General features: G+C 38.8%; 1 protein-coding gene across 2 annotated transcripts in view; it reads right to left on the bottom strand.

Moving 5' to 3' along the window:
* Positions 1-19,884, bottom strand: part of SEL1L2 (SEL1L2 adaptor subunit of SYVN1 ubiquitin ligase) — a 105,099-nt gene that overhangs the window by 44,145 nt on the left and 41,070 nt on the right. The window contains exons 4-5 of one of the 2 annotated variants that reach the window (XM_081097750.1): positions 13,555-13,657; positions 10,415-10,577 (exon numbers count right to left, since the gene is read on the bottom strand). In XM_081097750.1, the coding sequence (XP_080953876.1) occupies positions 10,415-10,577; positions 13,555-13,604 (213 nt within the window). In that variant the 5' untranslated portion in view covers positions 13,605-13,657. Of the gene's footprint in view, positions 1-10,414; positions 10,578-13,554; positions 13,658-19,884 lie in introns of those variants that run through there. The other variant, XM_081097751.1, reaches the window with a different exon arrangement.

Genomic DNA, 19,884 nt, shown 5'->3' with positions numbered 1-19,884 from the left:
TCTCTGCCTTTTAGACACTTGAGGGCAGCTGTCTGGTACCTCAATTGTTCTCTTCTACAAAGATTCCCCATTCTGCCTTCCTCATGCAATATATTTTGGGTTACAATCACCATCTTGTGTGTTCTCTGAATCTGGACTACATTGTGGATGCCATATTTCTGTCATGGCCTTGTCAAAACAAAGTAGTTACAAGTTCCTAAAAAAGGGAAGATATCCCAAAGTGGATGAAACTGTGTTACTTTCTATCACTAATTTATGTGCAAAATGAATGGCTGCAAGCCAAGCCTTGAAACTCAAGGCAGGAGAAACTGACAAATCCCAAGGAATAGATGGAAAATCTTAAACAATGAGAATCTGTGGTGACCAATTTATTTAACATGATATATAATGATTAGGGTATTCAACATTGAACATTGTCAGATACTTCTTGCTGATTTGGAACTGAACTTCCAGCAACATGTGATTCAACTGAAGAAAAAAGTAAGTATATTTAGTCAAATTGGAATCAGCATTAACAGGTGCAGAATGAGTCAGTACAGAATGAGTCAGTAGTTTGGAAGAAATTCTGGAGGTAATTGAGGAACATGCTCTAAAGATATTCTTTTCTTAAAAACTTTAAGAAAACTATCAAAACAAACAAAATATATGTATTTTATTTATTTCAGAGATGAAGGGAGAGAGAGATAGAAACATCAATGATGAGAGAAAATCATTGATCAGCTCCCTCCTGCATGCCCCCTGCTGGGGATTGAGACCACAACCCGGACATGTGCCTTGACCGGGAATCCGGACTGTGCCTCCTGGTTCATAGGTCAATGCTCAACCACTAAGCCACACTGGGTGGGCCCTAATGATATTCTTAATGATACAGAGAATGATATCGTGTTGGACAAAGCTAGCTACCAACTAAGTTTTCCAAGTTTAAACTGATTTAATTGGATTCTCAATGAGAAGAATTTTGGAACACCTTAATTTATTTAACTTACATTTACCTTTTTTATATAACCAAATACTGGTCTATGATAAAAATCTATGTCTAAAATGTCCAAAAGAAAACTTTAAATATAAATAAAACATAAATTCTATTAAGAAAACACTGATTTATGCTTTAATTGACAACTTTTATATGATACAAGTATATAACTGACATTTAAAAAGTATATAACTTATAGTCAATGGTGTCTTATAATGGATAAATATGGAATTATCATCTCTACTACAAGTTTCCCATTTCTCAATTTAGCAACCCTGTAAAACAGCTTGCTTAATACAAATTGTTCTTAATGAACCTATGCTGCTTGACAAATAGTACAGCTTCATTGTATGGGATTTTCATAAACAAACATCATGAAAATATGATGGGGAGTCTTCCATTAAATTCACCAACACTATGTGTGATTTGGATGAATTTGGCAACCAGCCTCCAGGGTTTGTGGCTTTTTTCCTGCCATTGTTAGTCTTTGACAAGTTGGCAGTGACATTTACAAATTCTCTCAGCATCCAGGGATGAAACTGAATTGGGTCAAGAGATTTGAACTTACCTCAAAAAGATGTTCCTTGCACTCTGCTTTAGGTGCTTTTGAGAAAAGTACATTCTAAGCTTTTATTTCTTAAGTATCCTTGTTTTATTTTAAACACAATTTCTATTGAGGGTAGAGTTAATATATAAATTTAACATTTTTATAACTTCATCAAACTAATGGATGCATACGTATATAAAAATTAAAATTCTAATACTTCTGAAGGCTTATAATATAAACATCAATACCATACTCCTTTCTAAGTCACTCCTTATTCTATTCATAAACAACAATTTTTAATTATTTTAGCATTTTTCTTCTGATAATTGCCACTGTTGTGACACCTGATAAGCTGCTACTACTTGCTGTTAAATTATATATTTCACACATTGTCTATCTGACAGATATTTATTCAGGTAATCTATATCACTTTCTCATTTTTTCTCCTCCCTCCTCTTCTTAATAGAGTCATAACACTGTATTTTGTCAGAATATAATTATAAAATCTGTTTTGGTGTTTCTAATCTTTTCAAGGTTCTACTCATTTGGAGCTTTATCATTCCTGTCAGTATTTTTACAAGCTCATTCCACATTCTTATGCATATCTTTGATAATATGCCTTATTTTTCATGCTTTATATTAAAAACCAGTCTGGTATTAGCCATCCAACTCAATTGTTGATGAAATATTTGAAGAGCACAGGGTCATAGGCAGAATTCTGGGGTGGACTGCCAAAGACTTGCTTTAACATTGTCATCGATCCATTAGTCTATAGTCTATCTACCTTCATCAAAGCCCACATTTTTATTTTTTTATCTAGTTCATGAGAACATCATGCAAGAACAAAGAACTATGCTACTTTTTAAACTAGGGAATTGACTATAGAGTTCAGTTCCCCCAAAGCTGATAGCACTAACTTGTAGTTTATAAGTATAATTTGTATAATCTACTTAATCCATAAACTGAAAAAAAAAATTGTATGATTCAGCCAATTCCTTTTTAGTCTCCAAGGCTCCATTGTTAGGATAGTTGACCACAAAGGCTATTATTAGTAATGGAAGGCATCTGGAATCCTGGCACTCCTGTAACCCTTCTAAGTTTATATTTAAAATGATTTAATTGGCTCCTTTTAAAGAGTCAATATTAGATTTTTATTTTTCTTGAAATGCTTGCAATTTTTGATTCTGCTTAATTTAGAATCTGATTTACTTACATAGAAACGTTGATAGTAAACAAATATTTCATCAACTATTAAGTTGAATGGCTAATGCCAGATTGTTTTTAATCAGAAAATTAAGATACTGTGTTATTCAGTTGAGCTTGTATTTTTAAATATACTTCACCAACAGTGTATTATTTTGTGCAAAACCTACCATACTTTTTGGCCTGATCCTTCTGAGAAATTTGTGAGGTCATGAAATTGTGAAGTGAATTGTGTAGGAGTTAAATTTCCATCCTGTGACTGTGGAGAAGAGCTCACTTCTGTATAAAGCTCACTCTTGAAAGAAAGGACTAAAACCATCATTTTACCAGCTGCAAAGAAACATTCCAGAGACACTCCCTCTCTCTTCAGCAGAAAAGTAACAATGGGTATTTTGAATTAATTTTTGAGGGTTCAACTTTCGTTCATTCTTTCTTTCTTTTCTTATTTTTACATTCCTTAAAGCATGGTAGGCAATAGAGGAAGACAAAAGATGTTATGGGCTCTTATGTAGTAGATATGCTGATTATAGTCAGTTTTGGCCTATTCCTTTACACCTGGGCATTGTCTCCTAACAATTTACAATAATCAGGTTTTGGTATTTGATCTTTTTCTGAAATAAGGGCTGAGATGAAATGAGATGGATTATAGACTGATAAGATCTTAATCCAGAAAAGAATGCTTCCAGTTGAAAGAGAAGCTACATAATAGTGATGACATCAATGACACTTTCAGTGGCTTTTAAAGGTCCAACTCTGAAAATTAGATTTGTTTATAAGACTGGATTCTGAACTCAACCATTGTGCTGTGCTTTTTAAGGAGCTGTTATAGCATCTGGGATTTGAATGGAAGGAGTTAAGCATAGAGAATATTTTATTATATTTCAAAACAAATTACTCAGGTTCCATAATAAGAATTTAAACATTAAATATTCCTCCTTTTACTTGTTACATAAGACATTATCATTAAAAGAGAAAAAATATTAAGCAAGTTTCCATTAATTGTGGTACAAGGCTTGAAAGCATCTGAAATCATTATTTTAGCTCAAATTGCTACCAAACAAAAGTGTGAATCAACCTTAATGAGCAACTTAGATCTGGTCTATACTCTTAATACAAAAAGAGCATTGACGTCAAGACGAAATGCTTTACACAGCAATAGTAGAATTATCAAAGTGATTATTAGATTGACACTAAAATATTTTTCGTTAGTAGCACAGTGCTAATAACTATAGTCCCTCTATGAAACACATCTATAATTCAAATCTGAAATAAATGAAGACTATGTGGAATCTATCATTGTTATAGAATTACTAGAGGCCCGGTGCACAAAAATTTGTGCACTCGGGGGTGGAGGGGGGTCCCTCAGCCCGGCCTGTGCCCTCTCGCAGTCTGGGACCCCTCGGGAGATAACGACCTGCTGGCTTAGGGCTGCTCCCAGGTGGCAGAGGGCAGACCCAATACCTAGGTGCAGCCCCTGGTCGGGCTCAGAGCAGGGCCTATTGGGGAGTTGGGGCGCTGCCCCCTGTCATGCACAGAGCAGGGTGGATCGGGAGGTGGCGATGCCACTCTCAGTCACGCTCAGGGTAGGGCCGATTGGGGGGTTGGGGCACCGCCCCCTGTCACGCACAGAGCAGGGCCAATCAGGGGGTTGGGGCGCTGCCCCCTGTCACGCACAGAGCAGGGCTCATCAGGGGGGTTGGGGCTCCGTACCCTGTCACGCACAGAGCAGGGCCGGTCAGGGGGTTGGGGCGCCGCCACTGTCACACTCAGGGCAGGGCTGATGGGGAGGTTATGGCTCTACCCCATCACACACAGAGCAGGGCACGTGGAGGGGGGGGTTGGGGCGCCGCCCGCTATCACCCACAGAGCAGGGCCGATCAGGGCGTTGGGGCACCGCCACTCTCACACTCAGGGCAGGGTCGATGGGGAGGATATGGCTCTACCCCGTCACACACAGAGCAGGGCCCGTGTGGGGGGAGGGTTGGGGCACTGCACCCTGTCACACACAGAGCCGCAGGGCAATCAGGGGGTTGGGGAGCTCCCCCCTATCAGGCACAGAGCAGGGCTGATCAGGGGGTTGGGGCGCCTTCCCCTGTTGCGAACAGAGCAGGGCCGATAGGGAGGATGTGGCCTCGCACCCTGTCACACACAGAGCCACAGGGCGATCAGGGGGTTTGGGCGCTACCACCTGTCACACTGATCCCGGTGCCGGGAGGCCTCTCAGGTCCGCTGATCCCAGTGCTGGGAGGCATATTACCCTTTTACTATATAGAATAGAGGCCTGGTTCATGGGTGGGGGCCAGCTGTTTTGCCCTGAAGGGTGTCCTGGATCAGGGTGGGGGTCCCCACTGGGGTGCCTGGCCAGGCTGGGTGAGGGGATGATGGCTGTTTGCAGCTGGTCACACACCCTTCAGGGTGGGGGTCCCCACTGGGGTGCCTGGCCAGTCTGGGTGAGGGGCTGAGGGCTGTTTTCAGGCTGGCAGGTGATTGAAGCTCCCAACTGCTCCTTTTTTTCTTTTTTTTTAATTCTGGGCCAGCTTTAGCTCTGGCTCCAGCTCTGAGGCCTCTGCTGCTGAAAGCAGGTATCTGGTTTGTTTGGGTTCTATAATCGAAACACTGTATCAACTCCAGCTCTGAGATCCTGGCTTGCTAAAAGCAGGTTTCTGGGGTTTTGTTTAGCTTCTATATTTGTAACAATGTTTCAAACTGCAGGCTCAGAGGCTGGCAAGGCAGGCGGGGGAACGTTGGTTTCCTCTGTCACTGAAGCATGCAAGCCTCCTGTTCGCTTTAAGCTGCCTGGCTGCCGGCCGCCATCTTGCCTGGCAGTTAATTTGCATATCTCACTGATTAGCCAATGGGAAGGGTAGCGGACGTACACTAATTACCATGTTTCTCTTTTATTAGATAGGATTATAGCTTTTTCTTGTCTGGGAAACTCTTTATCTGTCCTTTGATTCTTAATGATAGCTTTGCTGGGTGGAGAAATCTTGGTTGTAGGTCCTTACTTTTCATCACTGAATATTTCTTGCTAATCTCTTCTGGCCATCAAAATTTTTGTTGAGAAATAATGTGACAATCTTATGGGAACTCCCTTGTAGATAACTAACTGCTTTTCTCTGGCTGCTTTTAAGATTCTCTTTGTCTTTAACCTTTGACATTTTAATTATGACATGTCTTGAGGTGGGCCTCTTCGGGTTTATCTTGTTTGGGAATCTTTGAGCTTCTTGAACATGTATGTCTATTTCCTTCACTAGGTTAGAGAAGTTTTCCATCATTACTTTTTACATAGGTTTTCAATTTCTTGTTCTCTCTCTTCTCTTTCTGGAACCCTCATGATTCGAATGTTGGTATGCTTAAAATTGTCTCAGAAGCCCCTAATACTATTCTCATTTTTAAAAATTCTTGCTTATTTTTGTTGTTCTGAGGGTGTTTTCTGCTTCCTTATCTTCCAAATCTCTACTTTAATTTTTTGCTTCAGCTGCTCCACTACTGATTCCCTCTAATGTATTCTTCATCTCAGCTGGTACATTCTTCATTTCTAGCTGGTTCCTTTCATGTTTTCTATCTCTGTTTTTATATCTCTTTAAGTTCTAAGTTCAACTACTATTCCTTTAAATTTATTAAGCATCCTTATAACCAGTGTTTTAAACTCTCTCCATTTAGTTTAGTTCTTTTTCTGGAGTTTTGTTCTGTTCTTTCATTTGGGACATGTTTCTTTGTTTCCTTATTTTGGCTACCTCTCTATGTTTGTTTCTGTGTATTAGAGCTGCTACATCTCCTTGGTTTGTTAGATGGGCCTTGTGTACCAGGTGTCCTATAGGTCCTGGTTTGCCCCCTGCATGGGATATGTACACCCCCCTGTTGTAGTTGAGCCTTGATTGCTGTTGGTACATCAATGGGAGGGGTTTACCCCCAGGCTGATAAGTTACAAGGGTTGGCTATGATCACTGAGGAGGATCAGCTGTGTAGGGACTGACTCTACTGAGCAGGAACCACATCAGTGGGGCTCTACTCAGTCTGCCCAAGTGGTGTGTCGCTGTGGAGGAGGTAGGGTGGTGCTTTGACATGATCTGAAGCTGTCTGCTAAGTGTGCTTGTTCTGGGGCCTCCAAAAAGGTGCAGGCCAAGGTTAGCTACCACACGAGTCCTGCCCTGGGGCCACCTGGCATGAGCTACAAAGTGATCTGGAGATGGGGCCAGGAGAGGCCAAGTTGTTAACGAAGTCCAGCTACCACTAGTGCTGTGCCTGGGGCCACTTAGCAAGAGGTACACAGTATGCTGAGGCCAGATGCTACTTGTTTGAAGTATTTTAGGAATGGTGTCTGTAGCATGAGCCATGATAGGTTGTTTGTATGGAAAAGCCACTGAATTGCTTGGGTTGGGCCTGCAAGTTGGGTAGGGTGGGGTCTTAGGGAATCACCAAGGTGGGGCAAACTGTGTTAGCGAGGTTGATGGAAACTCAGATACGGTGCCTGCCAGCTGGCTCTGTGAGGGGAGAGCCCAGACAAGAAACAATGGCCTGTGCTCCCATTTCTGTCCCCCACCCCCACACCAACTCTTGCCCCAAAGCTAGACAACTTCCTCCTTTCCTGTATGTCCCTGGTGCCCAGTGCTAAACTGAGTGACTTGGAATAAGTCTGTGTGTCAGCCGTTTAAGAGGAACTTCCTGGGACTTCTGTAGCCCTCCGTCTCACTCAGCCACAAAGTTTGCTGGCTTTACCAGCCAGAAGTTATCGGGACCTTCTCTTCCCAGCACTTGAACCCTGAGCTGGGGCCCTCGTGGGGGGCTAAGACCCCTTGATTCTCAGGGGGCACCACTGCATTTGAGATAGCCCTCCTAATTTTTATCCAACACACATGGGTGTGGGACTAGCCCATTCTGCATCTCACCCCTCCTACCAGTCTCAATGTCGCTTCTTCTTCATATCCTTAGTTATATAGCACTTCTGTTCAGCTAGATTTTAGGAGAATCTGAATGGTGGTTGTTCTATAGTTTAATTGTAATTCTGATGTAGTTGTGGAAGGATTTGAGTACCGCATTTACCTAAGCTACCATCTTGACTGGAAGGGCTAGGTGGTATCATTTTAGTGGTAGACATGATGATAAAATTTGATCTGTCTTGAAACTTTATATTTCTGATTATCCAAATATGGAGAAAGAAGGTTTGATAACTCATATTTTATTGTAACATTTATAAATCTGTTTACTGTTTTGTAAATATAACTATTTTATATTTAACTGCAAAACATTACCTAGGGTAAAAATAGTATTCAACAACTCACATTAATTAAAATTATATGGCTATTTAAAATGATGATATTAATCTGTATATATTTATATGGGAAGATGTCTATGATGTATTGTTAAGTGAATAAAGAGCAAATTAGGAAACAGCAATTAAAGTATGATGTCATTTTCAAAAATAAATTCTACATAGTTATAGGTAAAATTCTAGAAGAATAATAACGGGAGTGATATTTATATTGTTTTTTTCATAATGAATGATTACAAAGTTCCAGGCATGGAATTAAGTACCTTCACATATTATTTTAATCCTACAATAACACCATTGATTAATTCATCATTAATTGTTATATAACTAATTACCTATACATATATAATTAATTATATCAGTATATAATTATTTATATAAGTATATAATTATATAAGTATATATTTATATAAGTATATAATTAATTATTTATATTTTTTTGTCCCAGGTACTGTGCTAAATGCTAGTGATACAGCAGTGAACCAGACAGACACAGTACCCAGTTAAGTTTTTTTTTTAATTATAATTTACATTCACTATTATTTTGTATGAGTTTTAGGTGTATAGCCATAGTGGTTAGACAACCATATACTTTACAAATGTTCCCCCTGATATTTGTAGTATCCACCTGGAATCATATGTAGTTATTACAATATTATTGACTATATTTCCTATGCTATACTTTACATCCCCATGACTAGTTTGTAAAGCTTTACATTTATATAATGGAATATGACTCATCCACACACAAAATGAAATCTTACCATTTGCAACAGCATGGATAGACCTAAAGGATTTTATGGAAGTGAAATGTCAATCAGACAAAGACAAATATCATATGATTTCACTTACATGTGGAATCTAAAGAACAATATACAGTAAATGGACAAACAAAAGAGAAACAGACTCATAGACACAGAGAGCAGACTGATAGTTCCCAGTGTTTTATCATTATCCTAACTACAGTTAAAAATTAGAGAGGTTGCCCCACAGTCTTCTGGTCCAATTTCTGGTTCAACTAAACATAAAGACTCATAAGACTCCAATCGGCTACATTTACCAACAGTCTATTCAGTTGGGTATCACACAGGAACTACAGTTTCAAAAGGCAGTACCAGGCCCTCTTGTCTGTGGAAATCTTCCCTGCAGTTTGCACAATATTCCAGTAGCCATATTGTGGTCCCTTAGATGATGGCTCAGATCCAGGGGCTTATATTAACACTGGGTGGGTGTGGGAGCCACCCTGACATAAAAATGTCACGCCCCATGTAACAACTCCATAGACATAGTGTCCAGGGTAAGAATCACTATGACTGTCAGGTATTTATAGTTCATTATGGTTCCTCCCGGTCCAAAGGAAGCTTTCCAATCAGAGATCATTTCAATCATAAGCAATGCTCCCTAGAAACACAGTTAACATTTTACTCCTATCAAATTACCAGGGAAACAGAGCTAGAGTGAACGGAAGGTCAAATTCTCATGCAGAAGAAGGGAAAAAGGTTTTCTTACGTAGCTACACAATAAGCAAGTGGCAGTAGAGATTCAAACTTAAGTTTTTCTGATTCCAAAGCATAGTTTCTGAAATTTACTGGATGGTAAAAAAACAAAACACACACACACACACACACACACACACACAAATATCTGGGAGGAAAGTTTTTAGACAACTTTGACTTTCTTCTTCATACTTTCTGTATTCTCAGATTTCTTTCTGTAATGAGCATGAATTTCTTTTGTAATTAGGAAGAAATATTTTCACTAAAAAGACTAGAAACATGAAAATATGATTTTGCTATAGCATTAAGTAGCCAGAAACAAAATGACATATGCACTTGTATTGTGATTAGAATGGTGTAAAAAGAAGATGCAGAGAGGAAGAAACCAAGGGAAAATGCAATAGTTGAATCAGGGTAGTTGGTTTATGAAGGTCTTTTTTTGATTTTTTTTCAAATTTTCTATGAAATGCTTATGTTATTCTTGGAATAAAATGAAATGCATTTTTAAGTAGAAAAGTAAATATATATAGCTTATTAAGTATTTCAAACATGAAAACCGGAAAACATCATCCCAAGGTAATAGATTTAGTTCTATATTTCTTTGTATAGGTGAATATACTTTACATATAAAACGTATGTTAAGAATTCAGAGTTCTCAAATTTTCTCAGAACACACATGGACATGGAAAGTGGAGTAGAGAGCAGTTCTGTTCCATTCCTGAAAGTCACTAATGTAACTGTAAGGATTTGCCCATGGCTGCTGCTGGTTCCCTGCCCTGATACTACACTATTCTGTGCATTGCAGTAACTTCCCTAGGTCTGGATTCACGAAGTAGTGTGGGAATACTATTGCTCAATTCCTCTTACATGTTATAGTTATTTCAGGATGTAGTTATTTGAGATTTATTTTTTCCAAAACTCACATTTTGGGCTTTATATGATCCTTCTTTGGCCAACAGCTCATATAATTGGATAGCTGCTGTTATGTTTTGCATGCCAAAATTTCCAAATAGCAAAGCATCAGCCATTTTCTCCATAGCTTTCAAGTTTCCCAGGTCAGCTGCTTTGGCAAAGAATATGTAGGCTCTGTTTCAAGAATATCCAGTTAGATTTGATAATAAAAAATGAAATTTTCTGTTCCCTCTTTCATTATACTTCTCTCTAGGACCCAGTTGTCATTGCGCTTAACAATATGGTTTAGCTAAAGTCCATTACACCTCTAGACCAGTAGATTCTTTTATCCTTAGATTAGTCTAAGATTAAAATTTCAATATATCTGATAAATAGGGAAGCTGATAAAAAGGAGAAATACATAAAATACATTATATATACCAAGTGAAGTGAAAAATTGAGGCACTTGTCCTAAAATAGTGAACTCCAAGTTCACTATGAACATTTGTTTTTTAAAGTAAATTCTGAAATATATAACAATATAATAAAAATCAATTGAAAATAATCAAAACTGATTGTCACTTCTAGGAAGTTACTATCATGAGAACAACAGTCCCTTAATATTCTGAAATAATTTTTTATAACAACATATTCTTATCAGATCAAAGTCAGGGCTGTATGGAAAAACAATAATCAAACAAAACCTAATGATTATAAGGGCTCTAGAGTCTGACTGCCTCAGTTCAAATCCTGGCTCTACCACTTATTAGTTCAGAGCTTTGGGCAAGTTATTTAACTTCCCTGTGCCTCTCTCGCCTATGGAATAGGGATAATAATAACACCTATTTCATAGGGTTGCTGGGAAGATTCAATGAAATAATCCATAGGAAGTAACTGGTATAGCACCTGGTATATAGTAAGTACTCAATAAATTTAGCTATCATCATCATCATCATCATCATCACCACCACTTTTGCATAGGTTCTAAAGTTTTATGGCACTGTAATTTTCTCCTATAATTAGTGAGTAAATGGTGTGAGAGCTTAGTGATTGCAAATATAGATGCCATAGGATTGCCTCATATTGCATTTTCTGAGGGGTCAGAAGCCACCTTCTGTACAACAGTAATGGATCTGTGTAAAGGATATGTATGACAGCAGTGATGGAGAGACTTGCAAGGTCAAAACTTGTGTCAGAGACAGAGAGTACTTTTGGGATTGATTTTTACTATTATAACTTCCTTTCTGGTAATGGTAAGACATGAAAGCATTAACCTTTACCTGTGACATTGACTCAAATGCTGGAACAAATGCACATATCTGCCATTGCTACCAGTTTAGAAGGATCAGGAGATTCAGCTTTATGTACCACCTTTCCAGGCTGATGCTAACATAGCCTGCTCTTGGTAAAAGGCTGGGACAGAATGAATAGACAAAAAAGGATGGGCTAGTGACATCCAGGTAGGCATTAGAGTCCCGGATGGCAAAACAGAGAGTAGACTTCAGTGAAAAAATAAAAAAGAAGCCAGGAGGTTAAGCAAGAAATTGTCAGAGCAAGCTGAGAACCTGGGAAACAGAACACAAGTAAGATAGAAGGTCTCAAAGGTCAATGAATGCACATGTCTGGCATCCAGGGATAGATCTGACATCAGGATACAGACTCCCTAAAGCTCTCTGTCACATGGCTTGCTGCTGCAACTGCATAGCCTGGTGGGATGCTCAGACTAGACGGGCACTGACATGGATCAGGGTAGAGAAACCTCAGACTGCAGGATCCAGCAGTATATCCATTCACTGGTCCTGGGTGCAGCAATGGGTTGCAAAACCAATCTTTCTATGTGTCTTTGATTTTGAGGGAGAGGTAGGTATCTAGGTCTCCCTGTCAGGAAGGTCCAAGGTAATATAAGGAATACTAGAAGCAGGACCCAGGGCTGGAGAAAGTTGTTGGCAAATTAAATAGGATTAAGATCTGGGCTGCAATCCCCAAGAGGAGAAACTGGGCAGCAGGGGCAAAAGGAAAGTTCAATTAGGTATCTGGTATTAAGGTGGGTGCAGGGAGAGGGGGAGGCTAAATGCATCTCTAAAGCACATCCGAAACTTGGTGTGGGGCAGCAGCATAGTTCCCAACCTTCTTTGTTGATGTGGAGTGATTCTTAATGACAGCTAACATTGGCTGTCACAGAGGCTTCCTGACTCCGTCAGACAAATTTGTATTTCCCTGACATGCTTGCTTAACTTCTGTAAATTCTAATAGCACTGACTTGTTTAACAATTTGCCCCTCATACATACAAAGAGGCTGAATGACTGAATGAGAGGATCAATTCCCTTACTTCTTAACTCATAAGTCGGGGGATAAAATGGGATCACATACACGAAAGTGCTTTAAAATGAGAAAGTAATGAACAAATACATAGGAGAATAAAGCATTCTAAAACAACTACACTAATTAAATAACAAATTTAATTTTATTTGGAATCCTATATAATAAAAGCCTAATATGCCAAGTGTCCAGTTTTCTGGTCGGCCATTCAACCAATCAAAGCGTAATATGCTAATGATATACTAAGGCCGCTCAACCACTGCACTGACATGCACTGACCACCAGGGGGCAGTCGTCCTGACCACTAGGTTAGCTTGCTGCGGGGGTCCAGCCGATCAGGACTGAGCGAGAAGGGCCAGACACGCCCCAGAGCCTTCTCGTGGTCCCTCCCAGTCTGGCCAGCCTCCCGCATCCCTCCCTGGACCTGATCGTGCACTGGTGGGGTCCCTTGGCCTGGCCTGTGCCCTCTTGCAATCTGGGACCCCTCAGGGGATGGTGGAGAGCCTGTTTCGGCCCAATCCTGCAGGCCAGGCCGAGGGACTCCACTGGTGCACAAATTCGTGCACTGGGCCTCTAGTATCTAATAAAAAGTCAAAAGAGAATATTTTTACCTGAATGTTCAGATAAGTGCCTTAATTCTGCATTTCACTTAGTGTGCAGGAACCACAATTTCACATATGGTTCTATTTATTTATGCTGATAATATGAAGGATTCCTTAAAAATAAAAACCTATGAACAAATATGTTTATTTGTTATAGCAGTAACATTTTAATGACATTGAAACCAATTTTTGAATTCTTTTTCTCAACCTGGAAATTTAACTTGGCTTATGTAACTGGATAAAGACTTACTGTGCTTTTTGTCTTTGCCCTTTAGACTGCTGGAGAATCTTGATGCCCATCTTAAATAGCTGGTCGCCTTCAGCTGTGAAATTTTTCTTTGATCGCTTTTTTACTATATATGAAAAAAACAAGGAAAAGTAACATTATTTTTGTGTTTTATATTTTAAAAATAATGTGCTGGCATAATAGCTTGACTTTTGTTCTCTCCTTATTTTTTAATCTCTGCATTTCAAGAAAATCACCTTACTTTTGGTCAGAAGGTAGAAACTGCTTACAAAAGTATACTTGTCCTGCCTTTTGTGAAGGGGTCTGGATGATGGAGGAGAAAGCGAGATGCTTTTGATGGTAAAAGGGAAAGAAATGTTCCAAGTCTGGAAAGGGGATACAAAGTCCCAAAGCAGAAGGCAGGAAGCAAGGCCTCCAAGAGAAGGGTTTGCCTGGTATATCTAGAGGCTGGCTCTTAGACACCAGGCTCTCAGCTCCCAGACTCCCTTAATTAAGCATGGACCATAAACCTCAGAGACATAACATTAGAAGAGGACATAAGGAAGGACATAGGCAATGGGCATCTCCAAGATGACAGGTGTACACCTAAGATTGGAGGTAAAAATTTAGCTTTACCCAAGGCTCCCCCCTCCTCTCCTAGAATCTTTCTGAGATCTTTTAGAGAATCTGAGAACTGTTGGGGATGAGCATCAGGTATAAAAGAGGGCTGAGTAAGTGTGCCACCTTTAGGACCTTAGGGAAGACACACAGAAAGAGTATCAATAATAACTTGCCTTGTGGGATGGGGACTCAGAGTAACTTTAATAGGATTTAATGAAAATAAAAAACAGAATTTAACCTGCTGCAATCATGATATTTCTCAAATGTATATAACACCTCACAATTTTCAAAACATTTTCACCAGTTTACAGATAGGAAAAATCTGGCTAGCTTTAGAGTCCTTCACCCCACCGCAACACACACACACACACACACACACACACACACACACACACACACACACCCTTCCACAAATTCACAGTGCCTCTTGAAGTCCATTACAGCACTCAGTGAAACCTCTGATTAGAATAACCCCTTCTGAAGCCATTTTAAAGGAAGGCATTCTGGGATTTGATGCTTCATTAAATAGACCACAAAGACTTAAGTGCCTCTTGTTTTTCTTCTCCTTGATAAGCTATCAGAATTGTTCACTTTCTTTTTAAAATGTAAGCACTTTAAACTAAAGTCTAAATTTAAAGCTAATTCATAATTATTTTGAATGTTTCAAGTTATCCAATCAATTTAGTAATACCAGACATTTTAGCATCTAATTTCTGCTTTGAGTCATATGTTATCCATACTCATAATTAAGGAGGAAAGATAATGGGGGAAAACCTACTAATCTGTGTTTGGAATAGCAATGTCCTATTAACATGCTTTCAAAGAGGGAGAATAACTTGAAAAATTAACTCTTCCATGCATATACAAAAGAGAAATGATATACTACTACAGCTTTCCATCCATGGCTTTTACTTTTTCATTAGTAACTCCTTTTTGTGTGTGCTTTCCAAATATATTGAAATACAACTTTTATTTACTATAAGAGAGCTCAATTATCAGAGAAAGTTATCTTCATGATACTTTCCTTTTTTATGGTTTAATGATTTACAAATTTGGGAAAATGATTTGAGAACATCCTGAACTTATGTAAAGGATTTTCATGAGCCTGAAGTCCTCTGAGATGGCCATCTTTAACCAAGGGGAGAAGCAATAGGATGAAACCAACCTTGCTGATCATAGACTTTTGCATCCAGAATTGTGAGAAAACAAATTTCTGCTATTTAAACCACCTAGCCTCTGGTATTTTGTTATGGCAAACTAATACAGATACCAACTTCATATCACATGAAAAACAAGCTGCCCCTCTTCCCCATGGGAAAGAATGCACCCAAAATCAACTTTCTGTCAGACCAGTAGCTACATTCTAAATGAATGTAGGAGGGATTTCAATTTCCCCTGGGCCCTTAAGGTCTCCAGGTGCTAGATATCTGACTTTCCCAGGCAGCTAGATGCCCAAATAGCTCACCTCTGAGAAGGCTAGTTTTTTCCCCATGATTGTACTCTAAGTAGGCAGTGTAGCAGATAGACTTTCCATGTGTGCAGAAATCCCTGGACCCATCTCACCTCTCTGAGGGATAAGGGAGAACGGGGAACCTATGCCTTCTCATGTTGACCCTTCAACTATAAATTTCCCTAATCAAGTCTATTCCTTAATCCCCATCACTTGTCCTTGTGGAATTAATACAGATTCTTCTTGTTTATAATAAGTATAAGCAAATCTTTGGAAGAAAAAGTGCTCACTTGCTTGTTTCAGATACTAATGAGAAAAAGGAGAGCTGGAGACAACTTGTTCTCTGTCACTCATACTTTTACATATTTATTCAATCAATATGAATTGAATACTTACCATGTGTTAGACACAGTGATCTATATTGTGTTCACATATATGATCAAGACACTGCCCCATCCTGGCAGGGGAGACAGACATGTTTACCAAAAGTTACAATAGTCATGTGGTAGGCACTATGCAATAAGGCACTATGGGAGCACAGGAGTGTTCTTGTTTGTAACTAATACAAACACATGAAACAGTCTAAGAAATAGACCACATATTATGGCACAAAACAAGTCTATATAAATTCAAGAAGACTGATATAATACCAAGCATCTTCTCAGATCACAATGGCATGAAGTTAGAAATCAACTATAACCTCAAAATACTCAACTAAAACCTCAAAAATACTCAAATACATGGAGGCTAAATAGCAGGTTATTAAACAATGAATGGGTTACCAATGAGATCAAGCAAGAAATTAAAAACTTCCTGGAAACAAATGAAAATGAGCACACAACCACCCAAAACCTACACGGCATGGCAAAAGCAGTCCTGACAGGAAAGTTCATAGCATTACAGACCTATCTCAAGAAACAAGAAAAAGCACTAATAAACTACCTAACCCTACAGCTAAATGAATTAGAAAGAGAACAACAAGAAAATCCTAGCGGAAGTAGAAGGAAGGAAACAATAAAGATCAGAGAGGAAATAAATGACATAGAGACAAAAAATACAGTACAAAATATCAATAAATCCAAGAGCTGGTTATTTAAAAAGATAATAAGATTGGTGAACCTCTAGCCAGATTCATCAAGAAACAGAGAAGACACAAATAAATAAAATATATCCTACCTTCCCCTCCCCCCCCCCCCCCCGCCAAATACCAATAAGAAAGAATAAATGCACCCTATGTTCATAGCAGCATTATTTACCATACCTAAGATTTGGAAACAGCCCAAGTGCCCATTAGTAGGTGAATGGATAAAAAAAGCCGTGGGACATTTATAAAATGGAATACTATGCAGCTGTAAAAAAGAGGGATCTCCCTTTGGTACAGCATGAATGGACCTGGAGAATATTATACTAAGTGAAATAAGCCAATCTGAGAAAGACAAGTATCACATGATCTCCTTTATCTGTGGAATCTAATGAACAAAATGAATTGACCAACAAAATAAGATCCAAAGCATGGAGGCATGGGACAGGATGACATACCTCAATGTGGGGATGGGGGGACAAGAAGAGATAAACCAAGAAATATATACTTATATGCATAGCCCATGGACATAGGTAATAGGACATAGGACATAGCCCATGAGGAGGTGATTAGGGGCTGGGAGGAGGGGGGATAAAGGGTGAAAAAGTGAGGGACATCTGTAATACTATCAACAATAAACTTATATTTTAAAAAAGAGAAAAAATCCAAGGCTCATCCCATTACCAGTTCTTCTTTTTTTTTTTAATCCTCCAACCGAGCCACACTGACCAGGGCCCATTACCAGTTCTGATCATAGCTTGCCAAAACATCAATGCCCATGCTTATTTTTCATCATTTCTAGTACCCGAGGAAATAAATGATAGAGCCCAGCTCTGCATTAAAAATAAAATTATAAAAGTTTGGGCAAGCTTTAGGCATCCTTTTTCAGATATTTGTAGCAGCAGGATTTCCACATTGGACTAGCCCACCATTTGCTAGAATGGGATATCTTCAGTAATTTTCTTTTTAAAACAACTCATTTACATACAACTTCTGTTGATTTAAAGAAAAACTTTTAGTAATAGGAAATGGCATGCAGATTGGGTTTCCTGATAAGCAGACTTTAAGAGTTCATAGTGTTATAAAGACATGCCCTTGGGAACCACAATTGGGGAAGAAGATGGATTGGGCAGGAGAAGCTATGATGCAGGCCCATTAAACCCTTCTCTGACCCCACAGGGTGCTCTGGAGCTTAAATGGCTTTTCTAACTCATCCCAAGTTAGGCTGATATGGTCCAGGCTTTATACTCCTGAATTGACTAGTCATAGGAAGTGGGCTGCCCCAGGGAGGAGGCATAACCTTGGCTATGCAGTATTCTGCACCTGAGACAGTCCCTGAAGGGACTGACTGCTTGAAGGCTGTCTGCATACAGCACTGCCAGCAACTGGGGCAACAAGTCCCTCATTGAAGAGAGGATCTAAACAGCACTTCACAATATCCTCCACGTACATTCCAAAAGTCCATAAAGTGGAAAACAAGTGATAAATTTAGCCTACCTGGTCACAGACCACAGAAACAAGAAAAAGAATGCCAAGACTGGCTTAACACAAGATCCCAAAAACAGTTCCTCCACAAATCAAGAACACTGTAATGATCTGATTCCAAAATTAATAATGATTAAATCCAAGAAATGCCAGGAAGGACCTTGTCAGGGAAATGCATTGAAGAATATAGAAGGCAGTTTTCCAGTGGCCTGCAGGAACAGGCTCCATTGTTCCCTCTGCATGATTAATTATTGATTTGTCTTGCTAACAATGTAATAAAGATAATTACTCTATTAGACTCAATTCTGATTCAGAAAGAATAATTAGCTGAGTGAAATGAACATGCCATTTTAAAAAATGTAATGGATGTGAAAGCATTGTGTTCAACTGTAAAATTATTCAAATGTATTCTAAAAATGTAAGGCTTTGTTATTTTTATATAGCACCTATATTGTTGTATGTTATTGAGAATGGTAGACTTGGAGTAAGAAGACCTGAGTTTATATCCTACCTCTACATAGAAAGAATTTAACTCAGTTTAATTCAGCAAATATTTTTCGTATTAACTATGTGACAGATACTAAGCCAGGCACAGATCTTGCCTTGAGGTAATGGGAGTAAAATGCTATTGGTTATATTTGAGAAATTCTAGATAAAGCTACAAATGGTAGAGAATGGGAAATGGATAAGTAGTTCCTCTATTTTCAAGATAGGGAGAAATATATTAATATTCCAGAAATGGCTTGATGTTAATCTCTTTATTTTTTTAAATCCTTACCTTTTCTTTTATTAAATCCTCACCCAAGGATATTTTTATTGATAGAGAGAGAGAGAGAGAGAGAGAGAGAGAGAGAGAGAGAGAGAGAAACATTGATCAGTTGCCTCCCATAAGCGCCCTGACGGGGGATGGAACTCACATCCTTTCAGTGTATGCTCTGATCAAGAATCAAACGCCCAAACTTTAGGTGTATGAGATGATGCTCCAACCCACTGAGCCATATAGGCCAGGGAAATCTCTTGAATTTTCAGAACAGATTATTATGCATGGTTTGTGAGCCTTCAGTTAAGGTGATGTGATCACTAAGAATTAGAAATGTTTTTTTGAGAATGTTAGATTAAATCTCATTTCTTACTTCTGAAGGACTAGCAAGTCTGAGAATAGCATTTATACAGAACACTCATATCTCATCTTTTATGATATACTTTGTACAAAATGTTGGATGAGAATAGAATTTAGCACAGTTTTAGTCAGTCTGACACCCATGTGTAGCCCATATTCCTGTTTCACTCCACAACCTGTGAAGTTCAAACCCTCCCTTTAGAAGGTTACTTCTCCATAGCTTCCTTTACTTTCTTAACTTGATTCAATAGGTACATTTCCTAGGTTGTCCCATATTCCTAGGTAACTCAACATCACTTCTAGTTGTTCCCCCCAAATATTCACTCTTACAACGCATTTATGAGGAAGGTTGATTTTTACCAAAGATTTTATAAAGCAAAATGAGATCATTAATTTCACTAACAAAAACAATTCTAAGGGTTATCAATGAGTTAAAAACCTCAGTTGGGTTCTCCAACTTTGATGTTTTATTGGTTTCTTAAATTGGCATAATAACCATCTTTCTGACCCCTTAATTTCTCCATATTTTTCTTCTATTCTCTTTTATTATTACTTTTCAAAAATAAAATGACAAGATTTCTCTATCTGGCTCTACAA

The sequence above is a fragment of the Myotis nattereri genome (genome assembly GCF_964212035.1).
Source record: "Myotis nattereri genome assembly, chromosome: 8".
In the NCBI taxonomy this organism is placed as follows: Eukaryota; Metazoa; Chordata; class Mammalia; order Chiroptera; family Vespertilionidae; genus Myotis; species Myotis nattereri.
Note: the sequence above shows the minus strand (reverse complement) of the source record. Positions and strands in the feature narration are given on the sequence as shown.